Raw genomic sequence first — 15,966 nt, 5'->3', positions numbered from 1 at the left:
TAATTTCAATTAACAATCATTTGTTAATCATGTCAAACCAGCCCCTTTAATTTACTTTTATAGACATAAAATTATCTCAATTGTCAATGCCTATAATAAATGATGGATTGCACCTACATTAAGCTTCTCTGACTACTGATTATTGAATTGCAGGGCATTCAATTTCCTTCAAATTGCGCCACTTTCTTAAAATGTCATACCTATTTATGTTCATGAAGATGGGTTACTTAAACAAGAAGCAGCACCAGCTGACGTCTCAGAATTAAAATGTGGAACATTTGTAATTGCTGAAGTGCGATGAATGTACCCACGTGTTAGGTAAAAACGGACACATTAGCAATTTTCAAATAAAACACACAGGACCCATCTTTTTTCTGAGGCACTAAGTAACAACAGAAGACTCCAATGTATTTATAGTAGTAGTAGTAGTAGTAGTAGTAGTAGTAGTAGTCATAATAGATTTTATTTATATACCGTGTTTTCCCGAAAGTAAGACCTACTCCAAAATAAGCCCTAGCTTAATTTGGGGGGTGGGCCTAATATAAGTCCTACCCCAAAAATAAGCCCTAGTTTTGGGGCAAGGTGCACACCTAAAAATCAAGCTGGGGTGGGGGGGTGGAGCTTACCATTGCAGCCAGGTCGCCCATGGATCGACACTCACTTCTTCCACGACCAAAGGAGCAGCTTCATTCTGCAGCTGAGAATGGAGCTCCGGCCTGCATTTCGCAGTCAGAGGCTTTTCTGGAAGGACTCTGTAGCCGAGAACCGAGATATGGATTCAATCTGTAGCTCAGTGCTCAGGCGCAGACGCCTTCCGGAAAGGCCTCTGACTGCGAAATGCAGGCCGGAGCTTCATTCTCAACTGCAGAATGAAGCTGCTCCTTCGGCCGCAGAAGAAGTAGGCCGGCTGAGCGGTGCTGTTGGTGCCCTCATGAGTTGAGTGGAAAAGACACATACAGCCTTGAAAATAAGACCTGGTGCCTCTTTTGGAAGCAAAAATAAATAAAGAAATAAGACCGGGTCTTATTTTCCGGGAAACACAGTAGTATTTATGCCGTGACTAACCAAGTTGTGAAACTGCCTAACCCAGGGCACACTCAAGAATGAAAGAAAATACAAGCATAGTTAAAACAACCAATCTCAAAACCAAACTGCCTCTTAGAATTTCACAACAGATCTCCTTGTCTCTCCTTCTTTCTCTCACACACACAGATACACCCAAACAATATCAAGAACGGCTAAAATATAGAATGCACCTTGCCAGGTGCAGCTTTTCACGTACCCCAAGCAGCAGAAGTGACATTTCTTGCTTACCTTCTCCTTCAGACCACAGAAGTCTGGAACTGGGATCCGTTTGTAGGCCAGCCCTTGGCAATTGCTTTTGTGCTGGTTAAATATCTCCTGCATGGTTAAGCATGATTTCAATATTTTCATCTGTTTCTCCTGTTCCAAATAAACCTCAATCCGTTTCTGGGATTTCAGCAGATCATTCTTCAAGACAGATTCCAGTTTCTGAAGCAGTGCCAAAGAAACAAGGGAGTCATTCATCTCTTTCAATTCTATCTTCAAAAAGTTTAATCTTCTTTCACCCGATGCCCCCCAGGTAGGTTGGAATACAATGCCCATCTTTCCAGCATGAAAGGAATTACAGAAATACATCTGGAGGGAACCAGGTTAGAAGAGTACACTGATGCACAGAAACAGAAAACCAACTATTCACACAAGCAACTAGCGGGTTGGGTATTTCTCTGTTATGCATACAGGGAGTCTGGGCTTTCTTACAATGCATTAATTAATGGAAAACAATTCAATGAAGAAAAAAAGGCAAAAAGTCTCATTCCTGTCCAATTTAGAATCTCTGTACATCTACAAAGTTAGTGTTGCTAACAAAACTTATATATACATCAAACGTACATAAATCAAAATCTTTTATTTTTATTTTTATCACTCTCTGCTATGCTAGTGTGATGTAATGGTTAGGGTGCTGAACTAAGTCCTGCCAAAAATATATATATATATATATATATAAGCCAGCTAAATGAGTGGTTTTGTCCAGTGGTTTTCAACCTGGGGGGGGGGACGACACGATGTTGTTACAGGGGGTCCATGAAGGCTTGAAGAAATGTTATGATTTAAATCTTGAATTAAGTCTTGGGGATTCATGTCCATGATCTGTGGCCACAAAAGGTATTTAAAGGGGGTGCATGGTGAAGCAAAAGTTGAGAACCACAGGTTTATTCACTTCCTCTAAGCGTCAAATCAGCTTCAGGCTCTACAAAAAAATAGCTGAAAAACAAAAGCCCTCAATTCATCATGCATTGATCACTTCAACATCTGAACTGCAATGAGCAAAGAGTACAAAACAACCAGGCCTTGCAACCAAGCAGGAAAAAGACTAGGAACAACGTCTGTTGTGTAGCATCTTTACATCTCTTTACTAGAAAGAAGAAAAGTATTAATGATACCTATTTTTGTCCTTTCTTGCTCTGAACACGTGATGACACACCTTGCATACCCTTACAAGGGTGCATAGAATTTGGAAAAATATTTTTATAAAGGTCCTTGAGAATAACTGAATTGTTGTCATATATAAATGCAGAAAAGGGCATTCACCCACCTATTTCCAAGAAGAATGACACGACATGAAGAAATTACTTTGCTTATTATTTCTGCAGTAATCAATGCCTGTCTTTAATCACTTATTGCCTAAAAACATTGTATTTCACAAGGCTTTTATTTCCAGAGTACACATTGGAAAATTAGAAATTATCTTCTTCTGCTCCCATGCCAAGGAACGTTTGACTAACCTTAATTTTCCTGCATTATATAAAAGAGCACTCTGCCTTTGAACATCCATTCCATATGATTATATCTGGTTAGTGAAAAGATTATTTCTCTTTTCCAGAACTGTCCATATCATACACAAAGTCTGAATGTTGGGGTGGGGAACTATGGCCCTTTTATGACTTGTGGACTTCCATGCTGACTCAGGAATTCTGGGAGTTGAAGTCCACAAGTCATAAAGGGGTCATAATTCCCCCACTTCTGGATTAGCATGATGTTTTTTTAGAACTTAATGTTATGTGCCAACTGGACGACTAAAGTTTATTCAACAATTCAGGGTTACAAAATCCTGGCTTAACACTTCAGCATCTTACAAATAAAGTAGGTAAAATGTCAATAGTGAATTATTCTTAAATATCAAATCCCGGATGATTCTGTTAGGAATCTTTCATGATATAAAAAGGACTTCATCTATGCTATGGAACAGACTCCCAATTCATAAAGATTGCTTTGTCATATTGCTTCAGAGGCCATGCTGTGATCGAAATTATACCAATCACCTACTGAGTAATGAATTTCATTTTTTTTTACCATGAACATTTTATTATTACTTTATGTTGTGAATCGACAAGAGTCTAATGGACTGCAGAAGGTGCAAACTGAATACAGGTAATCCTCAACTTACAACCATTCATTTAGCAACCGTTTGAAAAGTGACTTACAACTGGTCCTTGCACTTAACAGTCATTGCAGCATCCCCATAGGCATGTGATCAAAATGTGTGCACTTGGCAACCATGTACTGATAACAGTATCCCTGGGTCATGTGATCACCATCTGTCACTTTCCCAGCTGGCTTCTGACAAGCAAAGTCAATGGGGAAAGCCAGATTTGATTAACAAAGACCTAATTCATTTAATAATTGCAGTGATTCGCTTAACAACCGTGGCAAGAACGTCGTAAATTCAGGGATAACTCACTTAACAGTTGCCTTGTTAAGCAGTGGAAATTCTGGTCCCAATTCTGATTGTAAGTTGAGGACTACCCATACATAGGTAAATTCTACAGGAAGAACATATCCTGTAACCATTCTAAAAATAGAAAAACATTTTCCAGTTCATTTTAGGTTTAAAACATTGTTGATGATAGCAAATATGAGAAAAACTGTTATGTCAAGAAATAAATATCACAAGCATATTTATCTGCTTTAAATGTGGAATTCATCCAATTGATGTATTAAGACTATAAATTTTTGGAAGAGGAAACATCAGTAATTTTGGATTTTTCTCTTCCGCCTTTTACTTGTAGAAGAGTAAGTACAAAGAAATGGGAAATTAGGAGAACACAAACAAAACATGACTGGCTTCTACTATTAAAGCTCATTCTCCATTACACCATCTCCACAGCACACCACTGAATTCATTCTCACTGAATATGCTATCAAGAGCTCTATGGATAGTAAGAAATTTGCCAGTAGCACAAGTGGGCAGAGGAAACAGCAGAAAGTTCAAGTATCCAAGATCTCACCTCTAGTTGTTCTGATGATGCTACGGGTACCGTTATCTGCTGTTCCAGATTGCCAATTTCCCGTAAGGTATAGGTTTGTTCATTCTCTTCTAGAACTATATCTTCACGGAGATTAATCCATAAGATGTGAGAATGTTTCCTCTTTGCATCTGTCAAATAGTTCAAGACATTCCCAATTGCCTAAACAGAAGAACAGATCACAATGTGTTAAAAAGGAAAAGCAGAGAAATTATCTTCAAAAATCTAGAGATGATAAGCTTTGTCTTCCTATCCCTTAGGCTATTACAATAAATCAAATGAATAAATCAAAGAACTATAGGGAACCCTTCAGCTGCTGCTGTTTCTTTCAAATCAGCCTTGATAAGAGGTTCTCTGAAGTGAAATTAGTTGAACAGGAATCTCTGAGCAGACAAGTGAGCAGGGAAGTGTTGAAAACCCTTGACCATATGAGGCAAAGTAGAGACAGGCAATGGGACTGAGAATTCTGATAACAGCCAAGTCAGTGGGGGGAAAAAACCATTATGACTTTAAAAAAAAAAATCCACAACTGTTTTCAAGGAGTATCATAGAAAAGAATTTCAACGAAAAAACTTCTATTTTATGATATATTACTGATTCTGCTAGATTCCATGAGGAATGGAATGGAATGGAATAGCTAGTGCAGTATACAGGTTTTCAGTGGAAAGCAGGCTGGTTGCAATTAAGTACCAAATTGGAAAATCTAGAAGCATTAGTATAGCTCAGTGGTGGCGAACCTATGGCACGGGTGCCAGAGGTGGCACTCAGAGCTCTCTCTGTGGGCACGCGCGCCGTCGCCCCAGTCCTAGGCCTTCAGCTGGGTTTTATAAAACCTTTTCGCTTTAGGCCTCCACCGCCATGTAAAAAAAAAAAAAAGTTCAATCAATCAATTTCAACTTCTCGCGGGCAAAACAAAGATCTTGCAAAGTTGGAATTGATTGATTGAACTTTTTAGTCCCACCCAGTCTGCTGTTACCACTACAACCACGCCCACCCAATGGGCCATACCCACCCAGCACCCGATGATGTGTAAGTGGGTTTTGGGTTGCACTTTGGGCACTCGGTCTCTAAAAGGTTCGCCATCACTGGTATAGCTTCTGTTTAAAATCCAGTTTGGGAATCAGATTTCGATTGGTCCCAACAAAATCTCTTTCTGGAAACCACACTTACCTTGGAGTTGGGCTGAGCCATTCCATACACAGGCATTTTAGGAACTCTCCGGAAATTGGCCACGTTCATGTCTTTGATGGTACTAAGAACATCTGGAGAAAACCGTTCATCCACAACCTAAAGCAGTGATAAACTTATGAAGCCTTTGTTCATTTTACGTATAATCTGAATATTTTTTTATTTCTATTGTGGAACAATTTTCTTTCATTCAATGCAAAGTCCAAAGGAATGAGAGTAATAGCTAAGATTACATGAAAGAAAGAAAAAAACCTGTTGTTTTGAGATACACAAGCTTATTGTGTTCTCTTCAAATAAGCATGGAAGAGGTAACCTATTCCTTATTTTTTTTAAAAAAAAAAATGCTTTCTTTATAAATGCAGGGAAGTATCTTAAGAACCTGACTATACAGAAGATTGCAAATTAACTTCAAAGCAATTGAGAGGAAAAAACAGTCCTAGCTATGAACTAAGCTCAACCTCAGTAACAAGAATATTGCTATAATTAATCTATTAACTGAACTATTTGGCACAATGATTCTGACATTGTGAAAGGGACGCTAAGAAGGAAATCCAAAGATTAAGAGGATGCAGAACAGGGCACTCACCAGCACTCGTACTCCCTTAGTTATCTGTTCCGCTGTGATTGTAAGTTCTGACAGATTCATGTTGGCTTGAAGTCTATACAGCTCAGGGTGCCTGCAGATCCATCTACTGAAATTGAGAGCAAAAGCCAAGGGATACTGCCAGCCCAGAAGAAAGAAGAAAAGGACAATTTCAGGAACAGGGGGTGATCCCAAGAATTGTACTCGTCATCACTTCAACTCATCAAAAGATCTGGGTTTCAGGGCACTGAGGTACATCTATTTATTTATGTATTTATTCCTTCGTTCAATTTTTACAACTGCCCATCTCATCTGTAATCAGTGACTCTGATTACAATTCAAAAAATATGCTACAGTTAAAACACCAAAACATTTTCAAACAATAGCAAACAATAAAACAGCCAAAACAAATATACAAAACAGCTGAACTGCTTGGCCAGTTAGCAATATATTGTAGCTGTCAAGCACTGGGGAAATCAGGAGATTTAGGCACTTCCAATGAGTAGAAAAAATTACTGCAAAATTAAGCTCCCTGCAAAATCTGAGCTATTAACTCTCAAGGGAAATGAGGGGGAATTAAGAGCCATTCAAGGTGGGATGGACATAGATGTCTTGCGGGCACACAGGAACTCAACTTATAATGCGTTTGGCCCCTCCCTTGGGCTCAGCCTGGTCATCTCCTACAATAGCCAGGAACGGGGCCCTTTATACATTCAGCATCCCAGGCTCAGGAATATAGCCAGGTATTTAGGGCTTTATAAAAGGCTGACAGGGTTGAAACCATTCTATTCTCCAAAGGGAGGATGTCCCATAGAGCAGGGGCCACTGCGGAAAAAGCCCGTCTTCTAGTCCCCACCAATTGACACTCTTTGGCTGACGATATCTGCAGCAGTCCATTCTGCTAGATCTAATTGGATGGGTAGAGGCTCATGAAAAGGGGTGATCTCTCAAGCCATATAGGGCTTTAAAGGTGACAACCAGCATCTTGAATTGCATCCAGAAACATACCGGTAGCGCATCGCCTCCCATTTCCACTAAGTTCTATATCAGGAAAGCCTGGCTGAAGTCAGATATCTAACGGGCATCCAAAAGATGTAACAGAAGCTGCCTAACAAATTTTAGGGAAGAGGATATTCCACGGTACAAGTACCAGTGGGGGGGGGGGGAAGGCAACATGTCACTGGCCACAAGATGGCACTCTGAAGTTTACAGCACACCCAGCAAGAAAGCACTCAACCAAGTTTAGCCAAGCAAATTTTCATCTGGGAGTCTATTCAGAGGTTGATTCAGGTCTTAGTGATGAAAGCTAAGGTGTTATTTACAACCCACATAGCTCAAGAAACTCAGGGTGGTTACAGTCATTAAATATATGTTGAAAATAAAATGAAATGTTAAGATATGAAAAGAAAACAACTGTAGTGACCTCAAATTAATAATGGAGAGACACAGATTTTCAGGAACAATAATTAATCATATAAAGGCAGTAGCTGTTAAGTTCCAGCTGTATAGTAAAAGAGCCAGCTCTTTACCTAGTTCTAGAACAGTGTTTCTCAACCTTGACAATTTTAAGGCATGTGGACTTCAACTCCCAGAATTCCATAGCCAGCATTGCTGGCTGTGGAATTCTGGGAGTTGAAGTCCACATGCCTTAAAATTGTCAAGGTTGAGAAACACTGCTCTAGAAAGAAAATAATGTTGGCATCAGTCTGGTTGACCAGCATAGCAGGAAAGGCACTTTGTGATACTTCCACCAAGAAGTCATGCTGATTTATACATGCTCACATATATACATAACCATTTAGGATTTTAAATCATCATTTTAGCCATTGTCTAGCCACTGCAGGATGAAGGCCTCTTTATCCACTGCAGGATGAAGGGTCTTAAGTATCATTATTAAAAACTTGAAGTCTTACAGGCAATGTATAAATAGTCACTGTGGTTCCATTAATCCTGGTGTGATACAATCTCTACAAAGCTATATCACCTTTAGCTTCTGGGTCAACTTCATGAGTAACCTCATGTATAACACTCTGCAATAGTTTAATCATGTGTGTTCAAGAGCATGTCCTCCTATGGCAAGACGATCAGTCACTCACAAATGGTCAAACACATATGGCTATGAGAACACTTGAACCTCAAGCGATAGGTGATCCAGAAGAATACTAATCCTGTATGTCTACTGATGGAGTGCAACCCCATCTAGAACTGGAGATTTTTAACCAAATTCCTGGAAGTGTAGGCTATCAATCCACAGTACCTCTATCTTATCAAAATTTAATCATAGCTTATTTTTCTTTATCCAGTCCATTGAAGAATCCAGACATGAGTCCAACAGCTTCATTGTCTCATTTGATTTTAATGTCCAAGAAAACAAATAATGGGTATTATCCACTTATTGTTGGTACCCAAACTCTTTGTATGACTTAACAGGAAACAGTGCCACACCTATGTGCAGATGTTTCACTGGTTCTCAAGTTTTCTTTTATTAGGCCTCCAATTATTTAACATTATTTATATTTTAATTTAGAACAACTGGATTTTGCTGGAGTGATGATGCTGGCAACAAAAGGCAACCTTTTTTCAATAATTTGATCTGACAGATCAAGATCCAAGAGACTGCCATCAAAAAGCAATTATGAGACTGTCTTACCATCACTCTATCAAAAAAGATGAGGAGTTCCATGTTCACATCAATTCACTGGTAGAGCATGCAGCTTCTATCTCATGTTTGTGTAAAATACTTTCGGATGGAGCTCAGTTATCTGATATCAAACTTCTAAAGATCTGCCTCACATACTTACAGTAACTGGTTGATGGACCTGAAGCTTGATGAGTGAGGTACCTAGATTTTTCAACTGTACTGCCTAGTCTATGGAATAAGGAATTGTAACATGGATAGGGATGATGTGATTCTCTAATGTTGTCAGAACAAACTGCAATTTCCCTATTAGCTTTACTGCCTTGAGTTAATGGGAGTTGGAATTTAGTAATATCTGAACATATGAACTATACCCTGACAAACCATGAAGAAAAAGATGGGTCTTTGAGACAATATATGGCCAAACATGATTGTTATAAGTCACTGGTCTGTAGCAAGGATGATCCATAGAGGTACGCTCACCTGTTCATGAAGGTAATAATTGAAAATGATCAAGAAGAAATAACGTTCAAGTCTCTGTAATGTCTTCTGAAGGAAACACTCTTTGGTGCCGTTCTTCTACAAAAAAACAGATATAACGATCCAGGTAAATCCATACAACTTACGGAATGCTAAACCGAAAATGTACACTTTTCAGCATCTTAACTTATTCCAATGAACCAATTATATTTATGCATATATTGAGAGAGAGAGAGAGAGAGAGAGAGAGAGAGAGAGAGAGAGAGAGAGAGAGAGAGAGAGAGAGAGAGATGCAAACAAATTTGTAAATTTGCCTCTCAATGTAAATTATTACTTAACACTATGATACAATTAACACACCCTAAATATATTTGAAGAAAATAATTTAGCAGTATCAATGCTTCTCAAATCATGCTGACATTACAGATATATATCCCTACTCTGTGATTATTGAAAGCTTCCATTTTTATTAAAAGCAAAGGGTATTAAGATTCTTGCTTTCATATCCAGCTTTATGATGGTGGTGATGATGATATCCATTCTTTTTGCTGTTATCACAATTACACAATTGTGGGATTTTTCACTAGCCTCTTAGAACCCCTACAAATGTTCTTTGATCTACTACATACTTTTCAGCAAAAGTATTTTTTAGGGTTGCAGCACTGTCATCTGACTTTATATGTCCCAAGATTACAGGTACTTCTCAACTTACAACTATTCATTTAGTGACTGTTTGAAGTTACAACGGCACTGAAAAAAGTGACTTTTGACTGTTTTTCACACTTGCGACTGTTGCAGCATCCCCATACGATAAAAATTTGGGAGTTTGGCACCTGTCATATATTTATGATAGTTGCACTGTCGTGGGGTCAGCGTGTTATCATCATTCGGTACAATGAGGACCCAGATTGTTGGGGGCAATATGCTGACTCTGTAAGCCACTTAGAGAGAGATGTAAAGCACTATGAAGCGGTATATAAGTCTAAGTGCTACTGCCATTTGTATTCTTCCCAACTGGCTTCTGACAAGTAAAATCAGCAGGAGAAGCCAGATTCTCTTAACGACTGCACGATTCACTTAACAACTGTGGCAAAAATATTGTAAAATGAGGTGCAACTCACTTAAGAATTGTTTGCTTAGCAACAGAAATTTTGGGCTCAATTGTGGCCCTACACTGAAGACTACCAGTATTTCTCTACCTGTAAAATCTATAACACAAATTCTTTATCGTGGTTTTTTTTTACTCAGCTTCCCAACTTGGATTGTTCAACCCACTTTAAAAAAAATAATTTTAAAAAATAATAAGCAAGCAAAAAAACAGCGTAAGTTTCATTTCTAGAAATCTAACTGAGCCTCAAAGATCTCAGAAAATAAAAGAGACCAAGGGGTGTACAAAATATTCTGGTCTAAGAGTTGGCAGCAAATTGGTATATGGTTATGTCACTGCAACAGGCATCTTGTGAATAAGTGAATCTCTCAGTGGCCATTTTGTGAAGATTCCAATCAAGATTGGGGATTCATGTTTAAGACCATGATTTTCCAACACAGACATCTGCCAAAGACTTCTATTCTTTGAGTAACTCAACTTTGGGAAAACACCATTGTCCCTCCAAGAAACATAAGAGCACAATCACAGTCTCCATTATCTACCACAAATTATATCCTCATGTCAATTTCTGTGACATAAGCTAAGCTCAGTGATAATGATCTATTAATACCATGCCATGAATTTCAAAACTGGGTGGCAATTCAGATAAAAGAATCCTGATTTACCTCTGGTTTTTTAATTACATTGGCTCTGGATGGACACAAAACAGAGCTTGAACAAATGCAAAGAAGCTTCATTTGGTTTTTGGAAGAGAGAAAATTTGGCAAGGATCCATTGGAATCTTAGGTTATATAATTTAATTAATATTTACTTGTTATCCTCCAAGAAAAACCTGGCCTGAAGTCATTTATCAAAAAGATTTAAGAAATGCACTTAGAAATATTTTCCAGCACAGGCTATTTCCATCCCCATGTTAAAACAAGTGATAATGATGGCACAAATCCAACTATTGAATCTCATTGCTCTCAAATGCAGAGATCTGCAACAGCGTTTTAAAAATAGTATTTATAAAATGTTTTATGGTTTCCCTTGAAAAGGTATTTACTGAGATCTTATCTTACATTTAGATATGCATAAACTATGTATTCTATAAAGCCTGCTTTTATTTATTAAAGAAGAGCTGCATTAGATATACATCAAATCTCCATAATCTGTACAACCTACCACAAAAAGATAGCAGAACAATAAATTGTGTGAATGTGCTAGGTATTGGATATTTCGTTCCAATTTTTACAGCCCCAGAAAGTAACAAGAACAACAACAAGAATTCTGTCAGCCCTCATTTGGCTTAGAGACCTGCCATGTGTCACACATATATATGTTCTGCTGTTTTTCACAAGGAAGACAAAAGGATATTTTTCAAGAAAAAAAATTCCATTGTTTAAGAAGAGCTGTTCCTCTGCTTGAATTTCATATAAACATTAACTGTGTTTATAAGTAAAGTGACTTCCAAAGGCTGATCTTACACTACATGCTGTGAGGGCAACCTGAAAATCACTTCAAAAGTAAAGCTAAATTATTTTCACAGAACCACTGCTCAGAACAACAAAACGAGAAGAGGATCCCAGCAGGTGAATTTCAACTTGAAGGAAGAATCTCACGTCACAGTAGATATAGTAATATTAGGCCTACTCTCCAAAGAGATGGCTAAGTCCAGAATAGCTCACAGATCTAAGGAAAATATTATTTAATACATTTCTATATTACTTTCTATCAGGAGTTTGGATGCAGGTTTAGTATGCAGTACAGGTAGTCCCCGACTTACTACCACAATTGAGTCCAACATGCCACAAAGAAGAGGGGGTCACGTTATTCACCAAAGCACCAGAGGGAAGGACGAGAAAAAATGGTTGGAAACTGATCAAAGAGAGAAGCAATCTGGAATTAAGGAGAAACTTCCTAACAGTCAGGACAATTAACCAGTGGAATAGCTTGCCCCCAGAAATCGTGGGCACTCCATCACTGGAGCTTTTTAAGAAGAGACTGGATAGTCACTTGTCTGAGATGGTATAGGTTCTCCTGCTTGAGCGGGGGGCTGGACTAGAAGACCTCCAAGGTCCCTTCCAGCTCTTTTCTATTCTAATTCTAATTTCTGTTGCTAAGCAAGACAGCTGTTAGGCGAGTTTTCCCCCATTTTACAACCTTTCTTGCCACAGTTGTAAAATGAATCACTGCAGTTGTTAAGTTAGTAATGCGGTTGTTAAGTGAGTCTGGCTTCCCCATTGACTTGGCTTGTCAGGAGGTAACAAAAGGGGATCACATGACCCCAGGATACTGGAACTGTCATAAATGTGAGTCAGTTGCCAAGTGTCTGAATTTTGATCACGTGACCGTGGGGATGCTGCAGCAGTTGTAACTGTGAAAACCGGTGATAAGTCACTTTTTTCCGTGACTTTCACTGTAACTTCGAACTGTCACTAAAAGAATGGTTGTAAGCTGAGGACTACCTATAGATACTATTTTTCCCCGCATTGAAACCAGATGAATGTGTAAAGGAGTTTATTCAAAAAATGGGCAACTGCCCTAAACTCCATCTATAACTAAATAAACATTAGAATTTTAGCCTCCCCTGGGCTGGCTCCATTACTAGGCAAAATAAAGCAGCAACTACTGACCCATGATGCTGGCCATCCTCCTGCCCCAATTTTTTCTGCTGACCTCTTTGGTTATTTCCTTCTGCTAGAGGGGAGAATAGAGTGTGCAGTGCAGCTCAACCTTTGACTCATGAGCTTATTCTTAACTATTATGAAGAATACCATCTGATCATAGGTATAAATCAGTGGTGGCGAACCTATGGCACGGGTGCCAGAGGCGGCACTCGGAGCCCTCTCTGTGGGCACACATGCCGTTGCCCCAGCCTCGCCTCCCCCCGCAACCCCCTTCTCTCCAGCAGACCCCCTGAAGGAGAGTCGCCCCTGAACGTGGACCACATGGAGCAGGGCAGCCAAGGACATGGCAGCCAGGTAGCATAGACAAGACTCTGCCCTCATACCCCATCATGCACAGTTGATGCTGCAGGGCACGGGCAGAGGGTGTGATCGCCATAGCGCTGCTGGGCTGCCTGGACGATTTGCGGCAGGCCATGGAGGCAGTGAGTGGCCCTGCGGGCAGGCAGGGTAGGGGATGGTGGGTGGAGTGGGAGCGGGGCAGGGGATGGAGGGGGGGTGGGGCCAGTTTTTGGGCACTCGGTCTCTAAAAGATTCGCCATCACTGGTATAAATGGCTACTGGTCAAGGTTCTGTATGTGAAATGGGGTGGTGCCGTTTGGTCTTCCATTGCTGCAATATAGTAGGTCAACCCTGACATACAACCACTTTATCAAATTGTTGGCAAACGATGAACAGTTTTGAGCCTCCTCTATTTACCTGAAGCAGAAAAGACTCTTCATTAATTAAAATAAAGTTTTCACCTACCACCTAGCAAGATCAGCCAGGTGACCACAGCATACAGTACCTCTATCTCTCAACTGAAGTAACTACACAGGTTAGTTGGGAACATAACACTAAATATCCTATGCTGAAGGAGTTAGTCACCCTTTCAATGCCTTGTTAATCCAGTATAATAATATACATCTTTAAATGGATGAACTAGTCCAAGATTAGAGATTCCACTTATGAGATACCAGACTTCTTACAAAAGAATGATGATATCTTCAAAAGAACTCCCCCCCCCCAAACAACCTTTGGGTCTTGCAGAACTTGGCAATCTCGTGATATTTCAGCCATTTATAAGTATTAATTGGGCAGGGACATTTTCTATGGATGTCATAAAGGGATGTCACAGGAACACAGAGCCTTGAGGAACTGAGTTATTGACTCCTGCGATACAATGAAATTAGGCTGAAATACCCACAGAGGAAAAACAAGACAAAGACCTAACTAAGGCATATGGGCTATCTGGTACAGAAAGTTCTCCTGATGGGCTTAAAAGTCACTCTACAATTTCCTTCTCATGCCCAGAACTAGGTAGTGCACAGAGGCTGAGGTCTAGTTCCATTTTAAGCACAATACCTTGGAAGAATAATAAATCACAACAGTGATAAAACAATGAAGAGCAAGGATTTTACATCTTCAACTCCTAAGAGTTCACTTGGAAATTCAAAATAGCTTTCTGATATTCTGCATAAACATTTATCCAGTAGAAAACGTTCTGCCTTTCAGGACAAACAGTCCTTTGTTTATAGTCATCTTTTACACCTCAAGAGTTTTATAATCTATCCTGTTTATATATCTTTAAGCAAGAGAGGGAGGGAGGGTGCTTTTAAAAGAATTAAAGCCACATGTCTCTGTTGTAGCTTCCTTTTGTCTTTTATGATGCTACATGTTGTAACAGAAAACTACTTCTCTCACTACAACAAAAATAAAAAATAAACTAATTGGTAGACTGAAATATTCATGATATACAGTAAAAGTAACAACGTATTTGGGCTAATCAAATGCAAGTCACTAAATCACAAAGCTACAGGTTGGCTAAGAAAAGCAAAGTGCATGAATATAGCAAGCCAATAAATAAAATGGCAAGTGTCTACGTTGAAATAATTAGCAAATTTATCATTTTTCTTAGGAGAAACTCTGAACTTGAGGATTAGCATTACATAAGCAAGCAACACACGTACTCTGTGACACAATTATAAGTCTCCAGTTTCAGATACGGGTAGTCCTTGACTTACAACAGTTCATTTAGTGACTGTTCAAAGTTAAAACGGCACTGAAAAACTGACCTATGACCATTTTTCACACTTATGACCATTGTAGCATCCCCCGTGGTCAAGTGATCAATATTCAGCCGCTTGGCGACTGGCATGTGTTTATGACGGTTGCAGTGTCCCGGGGTTATGTGATCACCTTTTGTGACCAATGGGGAAAACAGATTCACTTAACAACTTTGTTACTAACCTAAAGACAGTGATTCACTTAAAGATGGTTGCAAGAAAGATTTTTTAAAAAGGGGGGGAACTCACTTAACAAATTCTCGCTCAGTAACATAAATTTTGGGCTCAGTTGTCAAGGACTACCTATACTGTGAAAAACTGCACTGTTAAACATAACAGGGATACAAAACAACCTTTCCTGACCTGGGGTTATCTATCTTTTAATTCTCTTGATTTCAGGTTTGATTTATAATGGCTGGGAATTAGAAGAAGTGAACTTCAACTTTAAGACAAGGGTTTTTCTTAATCTTAAAACAATATTGCTCAGCATCATCTAGTAAAATTGCCATCAGTCCTTCAGAATCTGAAACAGATTTTTCCCATCGTCTATTACATGAGAACTGTTAACTGGAAATGCCAGCGATTAAATCATCAGATCTATAACTAGGATCCCTCTGAATATACCTAGCTGGTTCAACCCTGTAAGAAACTCTTTACAAGATATAATTCCTCAACTTCAACCTCCACTTTGCCTGTATGATTGTAGCTCTATTGACTTTCCTTACAAGACAGATGGACTTGAAATGCACACAAATGCCAAGAATCATATCTAAATGTTTTATTTGATTATTGGCAAATCAAATTATAGTAGCTTTTTGGAAATATAGAAAACGAGCCTCTATAGCCCAGATGGCCTACCAATTCCTTTTCCTGTAGTGGCCCCTGCCATAACCACAACTGCTAGAAACTGGTCTCATAGGTTCCTACCCT

The 15,966-nt window shown here is 39.1% G+C and overlaps 1 protein-coding gene across 1 annotated transcript in view; it reads right to left on the bottom strand.

Moving 5' to 3' along the window:
- PALD1 (phosphatase domain containing paladin 1) overlaps window positions 1-15,966 on the bottom strand; it is a 79,376-nt gene that overhangs the window by 48,601 nt on the left and 14,809 nt on the right. Inside the window, exons 10-14 of the mRNA XM_015821956.1 lie at window positions 9,221-9,316; window positions 6,109-6,237; window positions 5,499-5,615; window positions 4,311-4,490; window positions 1,315-1,512 (exon numbers count right to left, since the gene is read on the bottom strand). Coding sequence (XP_015677442.1) covers window positions 1,315-1,512; window positions 4,311-4,490; window positions 5,499-5,615; window positions 6,109-6,237; window positions 9,221-9,316 — 720 coding nt within the window. The remainder of the gene's footprint in view (window positions 1-1,314; window positions 1,513-4,310; window positions 4,491-5,498; window positions 5,616-6,108; window positions 6,238-9,220; window positions 9,317-15,966) is intronic.

This window comes from Protobothrops mucrosquamatus, unplaced genomic scaffold, assembly GCF_001527695.2.
Source record: "Protobothrops mucrosquamatus isolate PMUCROS unplaced genomic scaffold, P.Mucros_1.0 scaffold1435, whole genome shotgun sequence".
Lineage (NCBI taxonomy): Eukaryota > Metazoa > Chordata > Lepidosauria > Squamata > Viperidae > Protobothrops > Protobothrops mucrosquamatus.
This window is presented reverse-complemented; position numbering and strand designations above follow the sequence as displayed.